General features: G+C 47.2%; 1 protein-coding gene across 2 annotated transcripts in view; it reads right to left on the reverse strand.

Annotated features, from left to right (window-relative positions):
- The window catches only part of USP34 (ubiquitin specific peptidase 34), a 2,709,276-nt gene that overhangs the window by 1,776,288 nt on the left and 914,251 nt on the right, over nt 1-18,737 (reverse strand). For both annotated transcript variants that reach the window (XM_086927486.1, XM_086927485.1), the window contains exon 34: nt 2,266-2,348. In XM_086927486.1, coding sequence (XP_086783612.1) covers nt 2,266-2,348 — 83 coding nt within the window. The remainder of the gene's footprint in view (nt 1-2,265; nt 2,349-18,737) is intronic.

Here is an 18,737-nt window from a genome sequence, read left to right on the forward strand (position 1 = left end):
TGTGTGCAAACTGGTATGTGGCTAGGAGTGTGTGTAGCAGCGGCTAGCTGGGAGTGTGTGTATCGGTAGCTGGGAGTGTGTGTAGCGGTGGCTAGGTGTGTGTGTGTGTGTGTGTGTAGACTTGCTTGTCACTACACACATTGCCAGCCAAATGCCAGTCCATGGACACTGCCAGCCAAATCCAGACCACGCACTCCGCCAGGTGGTGTGACTGGTGTTTCAATCCTGTGGGTGTATGACAATGATAGGCCCTTGAATGGCACCATGTGAGTGCTGAATGTGCTGGGCCCGTGGCTGGCGATGTGAATAGTTTTGCGTGTGATGCATGAATTGCCTGTAAAGCGGTTGGTACCCTGTCATGGCATTACAACTCACGAGCCGAGTTACTGGTTCAGTAACTTGAAATCTCAATTATATTATTAACAGTTATTTCTAACTTTTTATTTTTGTGAAACCTTTGGCTAATAACATTTACATTTTCAACTTTTCACTCACCCTCATACCAAAACCAACCAGTGTGGATGTGTACTTGAGTAGTAGATGGTTTTGTAGTAATATATGTCTTTTCTGACTTTCACTGCCATAAGCTTTAAACTGTGCCTACAATTGTGCATTTTCCTTGCATTTCTGTTGCATAAACTTCCATAATCATTCAGAATCCACACAATTCCTACCACCCATCATTCATGCCACTTGTCTTGATAAAAATGCTGCCTCACTTGTGTGGCTGGTTCTAGTGCCCGCAACAGAAGTGGATCAAGCCAGGTTCCATAGGTTTCCTTGCAAAGGTACCACCATGGAACCTGGTTTGATCTGTGCTTTTCGCGGGCACTAGGCCTACCCACACAAGTGAGGTACCATTTGTTTATCAGGACACTTGGGGGAATGCTGGATGGTAGGAACTTTGTGCCTCCCCGCAAACTCCAGATGTTTCCCTCACAGATGTGTAAGGCATGTGTGTGTTTGTATTCAAAATGTGACAAAATCCTGGTAAGAACCTGGTAAGTCACCTCAACCCTCAATTCCCCAAGGCGTCTATTTTTTTAATAATGTACAGGTTTGCTAGGTTTTCCTAGATACCGGTTGAGTTAGGGCCCAAAAATAATACAAGGGTCAGTTTTCAGCAGAAAAATTTAATGTGTACATGTTGTGTTGTGGGCACTTTTCTGTTGAGGGCACTAGGCCTACCCACACAAGTGAGGCACCACTTTTATTATCCACCAATTCAGAGATGTACACATTATCACTGCTCATAAACTCTGTATCTGGTGGCCATTTCGGAAATATATAAGTTTACTTGATATCCATTCTCCACTCTTTATAATTTACAATATGAATTGCTCCATACCCTGTACACAATGAAAAACCATTTTAAGGTGCAGCTCTGGGTACCTTTGGTTCTTGGAAAATCTACAAACCCTATATATCCCTGCAGACCAGAAGCATCGAGCAGACTCAATGGTATATCGCTTTTGTATATCGGTCATCATGACAAGAAGTTATAGATGAAAACTTTGAAATACATTGCGATTTTTTCTTAATCGTTTTAAATATTTTTTGGTTTAAAAAGTCGTTTTTTATGGAAAACCTTGAGGGCTCGACACAAATGACCCCTTGCTGAATTCAGAAATGTATCTACTTTTCAGAAATCTCTAGCTTTCCAGGATCACCCATGGGTTTCACACTTGTTTCCACCACGAACTGGAAGTAGTTTGAAAGCACAAAAATTAGGAAAAATGAGCTATCACTAAGAAAAATCCCAACTGTGGTACCTTATTCTTTATTCAGCTGTGCATGTTCCTGAAAGCTGGAAAGACATTGACTTTAGCACAACAAACCTTGTGGATGCCATTTGTCGGAAAAAGACACTTTTGCAGAACACGTTTTTTTCCTATTTTATCCCCCCAAAAACAAAATGCAGCTATATTTTTGCTATTTTCTTGGTCCCCTCCATGCGAATCTACAAACCCTGGGTACATTTAACATCCCAAGGATGTTAGGAAAAATTGATGCAAATTTGGCATGGATAACTTCTGTGGAAAAAAAGTTATTTAGGTCTAAACACGAACTGTCCCAAATAGCCAAAAAAGGGGTGGCATTCTAAGTGGGGAAACGACTTAGAAGTCAAGGGGTTAAGAGGAGAGTATACATCATACACATGTAATATAAGAGTAACAAACAAATTTAAAAAGCAGGGTACACAACAAAATCACTGACATTTATAGATCTTGGAAATCGGAATCTGGATTTATGAAATATTTATACCTAGGTGCCAAGTTGTCATATGTGTAGGCAACGGACATGAGTCGCTGAATCAAACTAGTTCCCTCAGCAAGAACAAGAAATACCTAAAAGAGAAGAAGGAAAATATAGCTATTGTTTGTTATATCATTTATGCTCAAAATTAATATTTAAAAAAATGTGCATGATCCACAGTAATGCACAGCACTTAAAGCAAAAACATACCTTAAAAAACAAGTTGGAGGAGTCAATTTCATTCAAATAAAAACAATGAACATTCTTTGCATTGCTAGATTTTACAAATAAATTACCACCACAACAGCTTGAAAATCCAAAGTCTCAATGGTGGAGTCCAATTTAAACAATGTTAAATTGAACTTGTTTCACCTGACTAAAATGTAAATGTTTTTCACAAGTACTTTTAACCTGGGGGTGCACCTTCAGCTCCATGTCAATCATGGCCAACGGGCCTTTAACTTTGTCCCCAAATGTATAATTATATTTTTGTGGCAGGCTAAATGTGTCAGCAATACTTAACTGCTTGAACCCAGAAAAAGCCATGCACCCGAAATTCAGCAAGTTGTTTCCAAAAATAATACCTCTGCTGAATAAAATTGATTATGTGGCATAATTGACTTTAAATATAACATTGCATCTCAGAAGTAAATCTGGCTGTAAAGATATAGAGACTGTACAATGTAATGCATATTAAAAAAAGAATGAAAATAATCGTCAACTTTGCACGTGAGGGACAACTGTTGCAAACAGCTCTTTTGAGTGGAGACCACTGCTGAATAATAAGTCAAAACAGGACCTTTCCAAGCAAAAGCAACAGATGACATACTATGTTGTCACTTTTTGTAAAATCCTATTTCGCAAGTGTTCTGACCGACTTTTTCGGCCCTCTTTGGAGGGAGAATGATGGAAGATGACTCCAGCCTATTTCCCTTCTAGTACAGGGATTAGAACTATAAACAGGACTTATCCATAAGGCACAGCAGTGCATTTTTGTACCCTTTTCCTTAGATCAGGGCTTATAAACTTAAGTTAGGGGATAGTTCATTAGTATTAGTGATGAGCCGTCCTTTTGCAAGAGTGTTAGTATACCTTCTATGGAGTTATGCTTATTTCGGGCCTTGTAGGCCTCAAACGGGAGAGACTCCATCTTGCTTTCTGCCCGGCAGCTTGAGAGGCTTTCTAGGTCAAGTGTAATGTTTTAGTTTCGAAGTGTTGTTCGCTTGGAGAGAACCGGCTCAGGCTGGCCCTTATCGAAAGACTGTATTTTTCTCCACTCCAAAGACACAACTTCAGGCCGGCCGGCTGGGAACGTGTCCTTGGTACGGGGAGGTACAAGAATTTGGTGGGCGGCAGGTTACTGGCCGTAACTTTCCATGAAGGGACAGGCTTCCATATTAGCGAAAGTGTTAGGCAGTGAGTCAGTCAGTCCGTAGGCGGCAGCTAGCCGTTAGCATGTATGCCATTAAAATATTTCCAGGCAGACAGTCGCCATTTTGAAGTCTGAGACAGATCATGAAACTGAGACTCTCTGAGAAAGACTGAAGGAGAAGGAGAAGTAGCGCAGAGCGATCAGAGACAGAGAGAGGCAGCAGCTAATAACGAGAGAGGTTCCAGTGACTTGGAGGGAAGCAGAGGAGATCGAGCATAGCGGTGCAGACGTGTACTCGTGACTGCTAAGGTGTGATTCCAAGACGAGCCAAGGCACAGACGAGAAGGGAACCTAGATGACTGCCGAACCCCGACTTCACATTAATAAGGTGACCTCTGCCCTTTCCCCTATAGTGTGCACATTCTAACCTTTCACTTTTCTTTGCAGAATATATAATATATATTCGTATAGTATTGTGTTTATAATCATTGTAATAAAATACCCCAGTTCTTAGTGAACCGACATGTGCCTTGTATTCTTGTTCAATCAGGGTAACCTGGTCTTCTAGTCAGACATTGTTTGCATGAACGGATGTGAATCCCGGTCAGGTAAGAGGTGACTGAGCAATGAGGGATAAGGGGAACGTTTGATGCCAAGAGCAGAAGGTACATATTTCAATTTGGAAAGCCGCACTAACTTTTATTATTGTAGTATTATCCTGAGTAGACAAATGAGAGATTTCTTCCATAGGTGTTCATAGGAAAGTGATCGTCGTTGGTACGCGGCGTTAATGAGAGCACCGGGGGGACACGGTGTGTAGGTCCGCCGGATTGTGGATCGTGTTGGAAGTGAGTGAGAGCACCGGGGGGACACGGTGTGTAGGTCCGCCAGATTGTGGACCGGATGAGAGAGAGAGAGCACTGGGACTGCAGGCCCGTGTGTAGACACGCCGGATTGCGTGTCGAGTGAGCACTGAGAGTGATCAGTGTGTAATGGTACATAATCAGACCTGCCCTAGGGTAGATTAGTCTGGGCCTAAGTGGCCGTGAGGCTAGTTGGTATGAATAGGATATTGTAGAAAAACCTATGCATGTTTATTGCTATTTTCCCCATCCTTAGGTACGAGATGTACATACATATATCTATACCCATTGTAAATACGTTCTAAGGAGGGAAGTAAGTACGTTCCGACTGGGTTAGAGGGGCTTCTAGGAGCTGATTCCATCTGGTCCGAAAATCCGGTCGTTACAGCAATCTAGCATTATAGTAATAACTAAATACACTACCTGCAGATTTGATTTATCGGATACTTGAAAGACCAGAACCTATGCACACAAGCACACTATTTAAAAGAAGAAATTACTTACCTTTGTTAAAGCCTTTTCTAGTAGAGACGAACTGCAGATTCCTCACTGTGTGAATTTTCCCAGGCGCCAGACTGGATCCATAAACTTTAATAGCAATTCCCATGTGCGTCTCCTCATTGGGCCTCTCTTCATTGGGGACGTTGTTCCTGGAGGTGACGTCTGGGCCACTATAAGATCACCACCTCCGGCACTGACTTTGGTTTCTTTCTGATTTCTTTCCTGCCATCGGACACGAAACCGATTGTATCAGAAGTGCAGCCATGTAGACTTGAGATCTTATTAAGGGATTGCAAAAAACTGTTCCACAGAACGGGGAGTAGAGTGTGCCAGTAAGGATTCTACTGTTAAACAAAGTCTCCACCAGAAAAGGCATTATCGAAGTTAACTTGTTCTTTTAATAGAGACTTTTAACTGCAAATTCCTCACCTTGTGAATAGATACTAAAGTCGTACCCCCGTAGTTAGTTCTATGGAATGACTCATACTAGAACATTCTGCAGGACAGATAGGGTGAAGTGTCTATCCCACAAGAACTGGTTGTCCAGTGAGTAATGCCTTTTGAAAGTGTGGAGGGAAGGCCAGGTAACAGCCTGGCAAATGTGGATGCCTGACACCACGCACCAGTGCAGTCTTAGCAGCCTTTGCTCTGGGGGAGTGAGCACATAACCCGTTCTGGAGCTCCCTTTTGAGGGACAGCTCACTAGTAGGAGCAGCGAGAGAAACCATCTCACAGAGGTCCTGGAGGCTGGGAGTTGTATGTGAAAGCACTCCTGGCGACCTGCCCTGACAATCTCAGGCGCCTAGCATCTTCCAAGGGACGACTGGCAACACACAGCTGTTTCAACATGAGAACTGAATTGGCCTGCAGATTGCCTGAAACCATTGGGGTGAGGACTGTGCTTCCTGGATTACTGGCACAGAGGGAAGGTTGCTGTTTCAGGCCAGCCTGTGGAAATGGAAGTAATTGAGGTGGGGGTGGGGGGTGGGGGGGGGGGGCGACTTATGTGAGGGACAGTGACCCCACTGTGTGGGATGGCTAAAGTCCATGCAGAGTGAAAACTGGAGCAGCTGAGAGGAGTGGAGAGGGGAGAAAGTGTAGTGCGCAGCAAATGCTCTGCCCTTGCTGTAATTTGACAATGAGACATGTTAGTCAACAAACAAGACAAAACACAAAACTACCAGAAACAAAAGGGATTCTTTGTTTTACCTTTGAGACCCTGCTGACAAAATTCCCAGATGCAAGAGGGATTTTTTTCTTAACCTTGAGGGCCATGCTGCAAAAGGAGCACCTGGAGGAGCTGTAATGACGCCAGGTGGGTGCATGGACCTGCGGAGGAACTTATAAGGTCCAGCTCTGAGAACTGTGACAAGCACTTCATTCACGTAAGGGGCACTGGAAGACATTAAAGGCTGCACAGCTAAAACAGAACAGAGCACGAACAAAGTCGCCTTCTTCATAGAGTCTGCATTGAAGAAAGGAACAAGCTACATATAATACTTCAGAGAAAGACAGCAACGCTTTCAGCAGTGCAACTTTGCTTTAGACTCAAACCTGCAGAATAAAGTGAAAGATGTACTGAATTTTGCACATGGCTTGTAACTGATAATTTTAGGAACATCATCATTCATTGACAAAGGAGACCTGCTGAGCATTGTACAGGTATTGAACTCTAAGGCTAATGGCTCAGACTCAAAAGGTCAGGTTGATTTGCGCAGGGATATCAGATTCCCCTATTAAAAGCCCAGGAAGGAAAGATATGGGATCCAGCATGTGATGATGGAGGTACAACCATGAAAAGGAGGGAAGGGATACAGGGATAGCCAGAGCAATGGATAAGAATCTCAGTCTTTACCTCTTTAGAAGCGTGTAATTGCATATGTTTCTGGATTTGAGCAGGGCGGCAACACTGAAGAGAACTACAAATAGCTGAAAAGGAGCTCATTGCAAATAAGTCTGGAACTTTGCTATGGTTCCCTGTAAGCCAGGGGTGAAACATAATAGCAAGGTCTACTGTTTCATGCAGACAGAGGTAGCCAGGGACCTATTTACAGCCCTTTGATGGCAGTGCCACAGCAGAATAAAAAGGTTACTTGTCTTTGGCAACTATCTTTCAGGTGGATATTCCATCTACCTGCAGATTCCTCACCTTCTGAATATCCCAGGCTTCAGACTGAACCTGGAAAGTTTCATTCATTCTCTACACTGGTTGGGGCAACTAGCTCCACTTCAGTCCCGGAAACAACACCACCCTAATGCCACTGGAGCTATAAAGCACCCCAACCAGTACCGGGACATTAATTTCCTATTTACTTTTAACACGCCTTTGAGGAGAACAGAACATCAGACTGATAAGAAGAATAGCTAGGCAGACAGAGTATTAACTAGGAATATAGTTACTGAAGGAAAGTAACTTTTTTCTGATTGATAATTCTAACCACAGATTCCTCACCTTCTGAATTGACGCACAAGTTACTACTTGTGTAACAATATATCTGTAAGAGACATTAGTTAGTGATAGATTCCTTACTTTAAAATATCCCCAGGCATCAGGCAGGATCCAGAAAGTTTTGCTCGCAGTACCCCTGCGCGTCAGTGGGTGGTGTTGTGCGGCTCCGCGTCCGTCGCTGGTGTCGTATGTGCAGAGATGACGTCACAGAGACTACTTAGCCGCAAACCATGGCGCTGACGTCAGTTCTGTACACGACTTTCTGCACCAGGAATGCAGAGCCATGCAAGAAACTGACCACTGGTGCCATGAAACCAGGGCCCTGAAAGGGATGTCCTTAACACTAGTCATCAGTTCACAGAATGGGGAAGATGGGTGGGGCGTAAGAAATCTATTGCTAACTAATGTCTCTTACATATATATCGTTACACAAGAAGTAACTTGTGCATCTGAAAGAGACACGTTAGTAATAGATTCCTTACCTTAGAATAGATACCACAGCAATATCAACCCTGATGATGGGTCTGCGAATAAGATAACACTAGAAAGTGACAGAGAACAGAACGTCCAAAAAAGCAGCGTCTCCGGACTGGACTGTCAAGGCAGTAATGTTTGGTAAACGTGTGCAGCGAGGCCCACGTAGCTGCCTGACAAATATCCTGCAAGGGAATGCCGCGTCCCAAGGAAGTAGTTGCAGTTGCCCTGTTGGATTGGGCACGCAGCCCCACAGGAGGCTCCTTCTTAGCCAGTGAGTAACAGGCCTTGATGCAAAGAACGACCTACTGAGAGATGGTCCGTTTGTGCACGCCAGATCTTTTTTGCGCCCACGTAGCCAACAAAGTGCTGGTCATCCACCCGGAACTGTTGTGTGCAGCTCAGGTAGGAGAGTGCATATTTTGGGTCCAGAAGGTGGAGCCTCTCTTACTCTTTGGAAGGATGTGGAGGCGGAAAGAAGGTGGGCAAAGTGATGGTCTGCCTGATGTGGAAGGGCGTGACAACCTTTGGCAAGAAAGAAGGACGGTTCCTCAGAACCACCTTGTTCGGATGAACGGAAAGGAAAGGAGGTGTAGAAGAACAAGCCTGAAGCTCACTCACTCTTCTGGAGGAGGTGATAGCTACCAGGAAAGCCGTCTTGAGAGTGAGAAGACGCAAAGGACAATTATGAAGGGGCTCGAAGGGAGCGCACATCAGATACGTCAAGACAAGGTTTAAGTCCCATTGAGGCATGATGAACGGCACAGGAGGAAACGTGTGCGTAATACCTTTCAGAAAACGGTTAACAACCGGGGACTTAAAAAGAGAAGGCTGATCTGGAAGCCGTAGGAAGGAGGAGATGGCCGAAAGATAACCTTTGATGGGGCAGAAAGGGCATCCACAGCCTTCGCTGGGCACCATGCCACAAACTTGTTCCACCTGCAGGCGTATACCGTTCTTGTGGAGGGACGCCTGGCTGCCAGAATGACATCACAGACTTCGGGAGGAAGATCGAAAGCTGTCAACTGTCGCGGAGGTGGAGGCTGGGCAGGTTCGTGTGGAGGACCGTACCCTGCTGCTGCGACAGAAGACCCTCCCGAAGAGGAAATTGGATCAGGGGATCGATCGTCATGCTGAGTAGCTCGGGATACAAGAATGACTTGGGCCCGGTCGCGCTGAATCTTCTTCAGCACTCTGGGCAGAAGTGGTATAGGCAGAAAGGCGTACAATAGACCGCAACTTCACTCGCAACTGAAAGCCTCGCCTAGCGAGTGCTGCCTTGGAAATTCCAAAGAGCAGAACTGATGACATTGCGCGTTCTCTTCGGTAGTCAATTTATCTAACCAAGGCTCTCCCCACTGCAGACAGAGACCTTGCACCACGTCTGAGTTCAGATGCCATTTGTGATCCATCAAGCACAGCAGCGGAGTTTGCCCGCCCTGGCGTTCAGAGAACCTGCCAGGTGTTGAACCACCAAGGAAATGCCTTGATGTTCCAGCCCTTGGCGCAGAGCCTCCTGACATAGGGTCCAAGACCCCACCCTGCCCTGTTTGTTGCAGTACCACATGGTGGTGGTATTGTCCATGAACACCTGCACCACAACCCGGACAGAGGGAAAGAATGCCTTTAGTGCAAGTAGGATCGCCCGAAGCTCCAAAAGATTGATATGGAGTCAGGACTCCACCAGAGGCCTCTGATCTCCGGATCTCCCAAGTGGCCACTCCATCCCAGGAGGAAGCATCCTTCACCACTGTGTGCTCCGGTTGGGGAAGGGAGAGAGATCTGCCATTGACCCAATCATGATTCGTGAGCCACCACTGCAATTGTCGTGCAGTGCCCTCCGAGATCTGGACGTGATCGGACAGGTTGCCCTGATGGTGTGTCCACTGGAACTTCAGGTCTCAAAGCAGAGCCAACATATGCCATCGGGCATACTGTACTAGCAGAATGCAGGAGGCCATCAGGCCCAGGCCATCAGGCCCATGAGCCTAAGGGTCATCCTGACCAAAACCCGGGATAGAGGCTGAAAGATCAGAATCATAGCCTAAATATCCCAAACTCGCTGTTCGAGAGGATAAACCCAAAACCTCATCGAATCCAGAACCGCTCCGATGAAAGGGAGCGTCTGAGAAGGACTCAGGTGCGACTTATGCACATTGATGGAAAACCCCAGCAAATGCAGGTCGGCCGTAGTCTGTAGGTGGGTGACAACTGCCTGGGGAGAGCCCACCTTCAACAACCAGTCGTCAAGGTAGGAGAAGACTGACACCCCTGACCTGCGCAGACGAGCTGAGACCACAGACATCACTTTCGTAAAAACCCGAGAGGCGCTGGTAAGGCCGAAGGGGGGTACGTCAAACTGAAAATGCTCCATGAACTGCATGTAACGCCGGTGAGCCGGCAGGACAGAGATATGAAAATAGGCGTCCTGCAAGTCCAACGCTACCATCCCGAAGTCAGAAGTGAATGGCAAATTTAGCCGCATCCTTACCTACGGCCATAGCCTGGGACAGCACAGCCTAGACCTCTTCAGGACACTGAGGAAACACCTCAGCAACGGTATCCCACACCGCTTGGGAATAGCAGGCCAATAGACATGCAGTGTTCACCTCACGCAGCCACAAGCTCGCCGACGAGAACTGCTTGCCGAACTGCTCCAGCTTCTTAGAATCTTTATCCGGCGGAGCCATGGGAAAGGCACTCTGAGTCGTCGAAGCTTGAATGACCAGGCTCTCAGGCGTAGGATGAGTGGTCTGAAAGGCAGGATCGTCCAGCACCAGCGATGATGCCTGGGGACGCTCTTATCCACAGCCACCCCTGTGGCCGGCCGCGACCAAGTGCCCAACAAGACATCAGTGAGGGCGTCATCAAATGGCAGCAGTGGCTTTGATGAAGTGGACGCCGTCTGAAGCACTTCAGTGAGGAGAATGGTTTTCAGGGCCACCGTAGGGAGATCATGTTTAAGCACCTCAACTGCCCGACGGAGCACCACCGTATACGAGGCACCTTCCTCCATAGTGGACGGAGGGAAGGAATACCCCGGGTCAGAGGGTACGTCGAGGCTGCCGGCCTCTTCCAAGTCGTCCACCCAATCCTGCCCGGAGTCACACTGACGAGCAAGAGGGTCCTCTGACCCCTCCCAGTCGTACTCCGCCTCCGCCATATGCGGTGCAGACCGCGGCGGTGGGGCAGGAACCGGCGCCGAACCAGGGCCATTTCCCAATTTGGATCCCAGGCGGGGACAAAACCGTCCGGGAACCGGGGCAGAGGCGGAACCAACGGCATCCACTGCGCCGCCACAGGCGGAGCCGAGGGTGGGGCTGGGGCCGGAGCCGGCAGCATAGGACATCTTGCGCCGGGGCCTGAGTCGACGGCGCAGGATCCTGCGGCGCCGGAGCCACCGGTGGAGTCGACGGCCCAGCAGGATCCTGATACGGGGCCGCGGGGCTCAAAGGCGCCCCAGCTAGAGCCCGAGGCCTAAACAGGCGGTCCATGGCAGCAAGAAACTCTTGCACCTGTGCCGGAGTCGCCGACGAACCCGGTTAGGCGGGTAGGTCGCAGGACTTCCAGGCTCCAAAGGAGCCGCAGGGGCGGAACCCCTGTCCACCTCGTTCGCATCCGAGGACCAACAGGGGGATGTCGGAGAGCGACAACACTTTGACTTCTTTTTGTGTCGTCTCTTACCCGAACGCGAGAGTGAAGACTTGGAGCCCGAGGAGCGGTGATGGTGGCCAAGCGAGCGTTCACAAGAACGGCCACTGTACTGCGATGAGTGCCGAACTTCAAGCAACTTCAGGCACCGCTCCCTCAAAACCTTCGAAGCCATGTCCCGACAGTCCAGGACTGGACTTGGAATCGTGGTCGCACTCCAGGCAGCAGAGACAGACGTCGTGGGGGTCCGCCACCAACATATTGCGATGGCAGGCTACACAGGACTTAAAACCAGGCATCCCTATGCACCAGAGAAGACCTACAGGAGACAAAAAGTCCCACAAAAGATATTCAAAAAGTGACTAGGGTACCTGCTCTAACCGGATCTGCGCTTACTGGTGCGGAAAAAGAAAGAACTGACGTCAGCGTGCATGGGTGGCACCTTAGTAGTCTCCGTGTCAGTGCATACGACGCCAGCGATGGTCGCGGAGCCGCACAACGCCAACTACTGACACGCAGGAGTACTGCTAGCAAAATTTCCAGATCCAGTCTGACGCCTGGGGATATTCTAAGGTAAGGAATCTATCACTAGCGTGTCTCTTTCAGATTCACTAATTCACTAATTCACTAATAGGAAGCTAGTTAAACTAAGAAGTCATGAAGGACAGAGTGCGCAAATAACTGTGTTTTGGACATTCCCCTTGACCGCTCCTTCCCGCCCTCAGCCAGTGCACCGGTAACTGGGGCCACGAGGGCACTCATGAGCTGGGCGTTACAGTGGGATTTACACGATGCCTGGCGGAGTCTCAATCCACACACTAAGGTTACTCTTATTATTCGGGCGCACATACATTGCATGTTAGGCTGGACAGATACATGCTTACTAGTGACCTACTTCAACATGTCACAGACACTTACTACATGGGTCGTACCCACTCAAGACCATAACCTACACGTTCTAGAATTAACTTGGGAATGCCCGCACCCTCCGGTACCCACCTGGAGGCTCCAGCCTGATTTGCTCGTAGACGCCCCATTCTGTGAAGCACTCTCAACTTGCATTTTACAGTATTTCGAGGGGAATAACCACACTGCCTCCACCCTACAACTTGAATGAGACGCATTTAAGGTTGTCACGAGGGGTCACTGTTTGGGCACACAAGCTGGTATGCAGAAACAAATAGACGGAGATTTGAAACGTATTGAGGCTAGCCTATTGCGAGAGGAACAAAAGGTGATGGAGGGTGACGAGGGGACATTATTGGCGACCAGAGAGGTAAAAAATTTGAACTACACGGCCCCCTCGGCACGCACCCATCACTCTGGGGACAAACCAGATAAGTTATTGGCGTGGCTGATAAAACAAGACACCCGGACCACCACAGTGACGTCAATCTGCACTACACAAGGCACCACAGTGTACACAAAGATAGCCATCCACGATGCCTTTGTGGGTCATTACACTGACCTTTATCGGTCCCGACTGCAGGCTTCGCCTGCTGACATAGCGGAGTATCTCTCTGCTCTGCCCTTGCCTGAGATAGATGATATGTAACGAGACAAACTTGGCGCACCTCTGACATCCGAGGAGCTGGGAGTAGCCATTTTCTCCCTCTCTAATGGAAAATCCCCGGGGCCCGATGGGCTGCCCGTTGAGTTTTATAAAGCTTATTCCATAATCCTGATTCCGGAACTGTTGCAGATATATGAGGCGGCAATTGCCGACTCTGCACTCCAGCCCACACTGAATGATGCCCACTTGGTCTCTCTCTCGAAGCCTGACAGAGACGGGGCCCAGCTGGGATCGTGTCGTCCATTAAGCTCTCCTTAATACGGATTATAAGATCTTGGCCTCCGCTTTGGCCCAGCGTTTAGCTCCCCTTGTGCCCACTCTTGTTCACACAGACCAAAATGGTTTTGTACCAGCCCGTAGCACCTTGTACAATATTCGCCGGTTGTTTAGGGTGCAGAGCGTTGCCACAACCCAATGGCCTCATTCTGGATGTCTAGTGCTCGACCTCGAGAAGGCATTTGACTCTGTCGAATGGCCCTACCTGGTGTCGGTGCTGCAGAAATACGGTTTGGGAGACGATTACATTCATATGGTGGAGCTTCTGTATCAGCTATCCACTGTACGGGTCCGCACGGGCAAGCTGCTTTCTGATCCTGTCCGAGTGCGTAGGGGAACCCGGCAGGGATGCCCCCTCTCTCCTTTAATTTTTTCACTGATGATGGAACCTTTAGCGGCACAGCTGCGGGCCTCTGGCGTGCACTGGGGCATCCCCCTTGCTGACAGCATACACGCGGTATCACTGTACGCTGATGACCTATTGCTTTACATTAGAGACCTGACTCGCTTCCCGATTGTGCTTACTGCCATCTTCCGCACCTTCGGGGAGATGTCGGGGTTCAGGGTCAACTGGGTTAAGTCTGGCGTATATGCTTTTAATGCTGCCACACCGGAATGTGCAATCACAGTTCAGGATGAACGACTCGTCTGGTATACAAACACGTTCCGTTATCTAGGGATACGCGTATACCGAGACCCCAAGGATGTATTGGAGAGTAATTTAATAAGGGCAATTTCCTCCTTGAGGGCGCAAATGACCTTCTGGAAGACTCTCCCTCTGAATGTGCCCAGTCGGGTTACATTGACGAAAATGATAGCGCTATCCACATTGCTGTATATTTATGCTAACCTCCCGGTCTATGTCCCCACGCGCATATTTCGCGAGCTAGAGACTTTATCTCAGAACTTGATCTGTCACGCGGGGTGACACAGAGTGGCTCTGAGAACGCTCTATGTCTCTGCGGAGGCCGGGGGCCTGGCAGTTCCCAATCAGGAGCTTTACTACTTAGCTGCGCAGCTGCAATGGGTGACTAGCTGCCTGAGTGGGAAGAACCTGGGTGACACAGCCACAGATACCACCATAAGGACGCTTGCACAGGTACACGCACTGTTCCACCCTTTAGCCAAGTCCGCTGTCCAGAACAGCTACACTTGGCGGTAGCGCGAAGGTGCTACGTGAGGAGTATGAAGCTTACTAGCTCCACGAAGCCGTACGCCCGAACTTGCCATTGCTGGGGACGCCCAGGGATGGCGGTATACTCACAGAGGCGATGCCAAACAACTGTGTACAGGCTGGGGTGGATACTGTTGGGGACCTATTCACCGAAGGGACATTGAGCCCGTTCGAGACGCTGGTTGCTGACACGGGTCTCCCTGCAGGACAATTCTTAACTCATGCAACACTTATACGCACACGGGCCTGGGCGACCTTTCGGATGAACCACCAATCCATTAGTTGATACAATATCTGCACGTGATGGGGAACGGGTCCCATGTGGTGCACAGGCTGGAGCAGGCCCTCCAAATCCACACACAACTTTCTACCCAGCGCTTGAGAGATAGATGGGCGGCAGACAGGGGCCGGGAATGGACCGATAAGGAATGGGGGATGGTATTGGCTAGCGCTGTTAACATTACACATAATTCCCATTTTAAGATTATCCAATTTTTCATCATGCACCATGCATACTTATCCCCGGATAAGATCAACCACTATTTCGGACTTGCCACATTGGCGTGCCCGAGATGTAGGCTAGTCGATGCAGGCTTTTTGCATATGCTCTGGTCCTGCCCCTCACTGCATGCTTACTGGCGAACGGTGTCAGACTTATTGGCTGCGGGTGTAGGTGGGTGTAGGAAGGTGGATACCTGACTATGGCTACCCCAGATTTTTTTTCTAATAAACAAAAGGAGAGTAAGGGTATGACAGGTCACTCTCTTACCCCAAAGGAATAATTACATAAACAACATACTTCTACACGCTGCCAAAAACCCATAAGAACATCCTACCGCCACCTGGACGCCCAATAGTGTCTGGCATCGGTTCGCTATTGGAATTTCTTTCGCAGTATTGCGACTTCTTTCTGAAACCGATTATACAGTCGACTGAGACGTATATCAAAGACACTAAAAGTCTGTTAGCTATGCTCAAGACCATCGAATTACCAGAAGAACCTACCTTTCTTGTGACTCTAGACATCGAGAGTCTCTATACCTGTATACCACAGGACGATACCATCAAGGTAGTGACAGAGATCCTAGAACAAACTGATTGGAATTTCTCAGTACCGAAAGGTTTTGTGGTGGATTGCGCCACCTTAGCACTCAAGAGAAATTATTTTGAGTACGAGAATCAGATCTATCTCCAAACTACAGGGACCTCTATGGGCAGCACTTTTGTCCCTTCGGCGGCCGGGTTGTATGTGTACACTTTTGAAAAGAAGTTCATCTTGAATCACACGAACCCTTTTAATGCCAATATGGTTTTATGGCAACGTTATATTGACGATGTCCTGCTGTTATGGAAGGGAGATGAGGCTTCTTTGACCCCTTTTTTCATTGGAATAACATCTGCGACCCCCATTTGAGATTCACGCATGAGTATGCCAGGGATAGCATTACCTTTCTCGACATCACCATAAATAAGAGAGAACATATGCTTCATACGAAGACGTACTATAAACCAACAACGAAAAACAACTTGTTGTTGTTTAATAGCTTTCATCCCCGTCCCTTACGGGAGAATATCCCCTACGGACAATATCTTCGTATTAGAAGAAACTGTAGTGATCAGTCTGATTTCAGACAACAAGCAGACGAACTGACAGAAAAGCTGGAGGCATGCAATTATTCAAAAAGGATACTCAACAGGAGTCGGAAGAGAGCCCACAATCAAAACAGAGATGCTCTGTTGGAGAACATCCCGAGAAATGAAGTACAAGAAATCCCACTAACGTGTGTAACAACATACAACACAATGTCCAATAAGGTGAGCCGATGTATCCAGAAAAATTGGAAAATTTTGACAAGCAACAAATTGAAGTGGGAAAAACCTCTTTTTTCTTATAGAAGAGCGAGCAGTTTGAAGGACGCACTAGTCCATACACGCCCGGCCAAAAAACAAAATACCCCTGTCTCTACCATTTTATCAACCTGGGGGCTCCCAGCAGTAAAGGGACATTTCCCTTGCGGGGATTGTAGCATTTGTCACCTTACCACTCATTTGAAATTCTTGAATCTTGAACCAGGCAAACAATGGGAACAACGCGGTCATACCAACTGCAATACCAGCAACGTGGTATACTTGATCATCTGCACCTGTGGTTTAAAGTATGTTGGTATGACCACCAGAAGGGTAAAGTTAAGGATCTGTGAGCACCGCAGTAGTATTCGGTGCAAACGTAATGCAACAAAACGTACGAACCATTTTATTGCCAGCAATCATACACCGAATGATATGCGGTGGACTGTGGTGGAGCAAATTCAAGGTGATGAAAGACTTCTTTTTGAAAAAGAACAAAGGTGGATTCATCGTTTATCCAGTCATAAACATGGACTAAACGACGATATCCCGTGGGGCTCTGTATTGAGGCGTTAAATGTGTTAATAATCTGCATATTAATACTCCTCCGTAAACAAATCCTGTCCTTTTACCTTTATGATACAAAACATCTATATAAGGATCAAGTACAACTCATATTAGGACTAAGAGCTGTGATCTAACATTGAGTGTGAACACATGTTAGCCAATATTTAGAGTGATTGCCTATTCACTTCATACCCATGACTTGTCTTTCTACATTAGTAGAATAGCCTGCTTGGCTTTGTTTTCCTCCGCTTGATACACTCTCAGCTGTGGTCTCTACTGCGTGCATTTTAGATGAGGCAGTACAGCCCGGTCCAAGAATTTGACCACATTTACTACTGGCAAAGGGGTTTATTGACAAGCTAGGGTTCCATACAGAGACCATGTTTGCCCGAAATGCATAACATATCATTTCACTTAAAGTGGATGCTTTTTTATATAGCACGTCTGGATAGGAACAACTTCTCTGAGATGACCAGAGCAATGTATACAACATTGCCGAGCTCATTCTATCAGCTCGTATTTATTTTGTAATTAATTGGTTGAGTCCCATTCTCTGTTTACTTTATTGATTTAATATCATTGAAGCCCCTTGAGCTCGCTGTAATATTGACGGGGCCCCCTTAACCCACAGAGACTGCTGGACCCAATACGAGGTCACGTGATTACCACGTGATCGCGACATAGACGATGTAACTCCACACCGCGCAGACTCGGCGTTCTTCCGGGCCGCGGTGTTGACTAATTAGGTCCCAGGCGAGGAGTCGTCAGCGTGAATGTAAGTGCTTTTCACTTTTGTTCTAAAGACTAGCGCGGTGCACGGACATATCTAACATCCGACTATGTGCTGTTCATTACCGCTAAAATCGTGCAAATAGTTATGGATGTCAGCGTGAATGTAAGTGCTTTTCACTATTGTTCTAAAGACTAGCGCGATGCACGGACATATCAAACATCCGGCTACGTGCTGTTCATTACCGCTGAAATCGTGCAAATAGTTATGGATGCTAGCGTGAATGTAAGTGCTTTTCACTATTGTTCTAAAGACCAGCGCGGTGCACGGACATATCTAACATCCGGCTACGTGCTGTTCATTACCGCTAAAATCGTGCAAATAGTTATGGATGTCAGCGTGAATGTAAGTGCTTTTCACTATTGTTCTTAAGACTAGCGCGGTGCACGGACATATCTAACATCCGGCTACGTGCTGCTCATTATCGCTAAAATTGTGCAAATAGTTATGGATGTCTTACTGTTATCTGAAACAACTAGCGCAGTGCACGGACATATTAGACGTCCGGCCACGCGATGTTAACTACTGCTAAAATCATGTAAACCATTACGGATGTTTCTCCTCAGATACGCGACGTGAAGCTTTCCCTGCACAGCGTTTGCCTATGAGAAGAGACTGTCGTCCTCTGAAAGTGAGTTAGAATTTTATTCCCAGTCTTCCAAAATGATCGTACCGCATGGTACTAATCCCTTAGCCAACTTTTCGTCTCCTCAAGTAGGAGTGCATCTGGACATGCTGTATTTCTTTAAAATTAATTGCACCTTTGGCCAAATAGCCATTAATTCTTATAAACCCCTAGCATTTTTTTGAATTCGAATAAAAGCATGGGGAAGGATTTTTGTAGATGAGGATTAAAAATAGATTTAACTTACAGGATTCTTATACCCGTGACCAGTTGTTTGGACTCCTCGTTATGTTTCTAATAATAAAATGACAATACAAC

The sequence above is a fragment of the Lissotriton vulgaris genome, chromosome 6, assembly GCF_964263255.1.
Source record: "Lissotriton vulgaris chromosome 6, aLisVul1.2, whole genome shotgun sequence".
Taxonomy (NCBI): Eukaryota; Metazoa; Chordata; class Amphibia; order Caudata; family Salamandridae; genus Lissotriton; species Lissotriton vulgaris.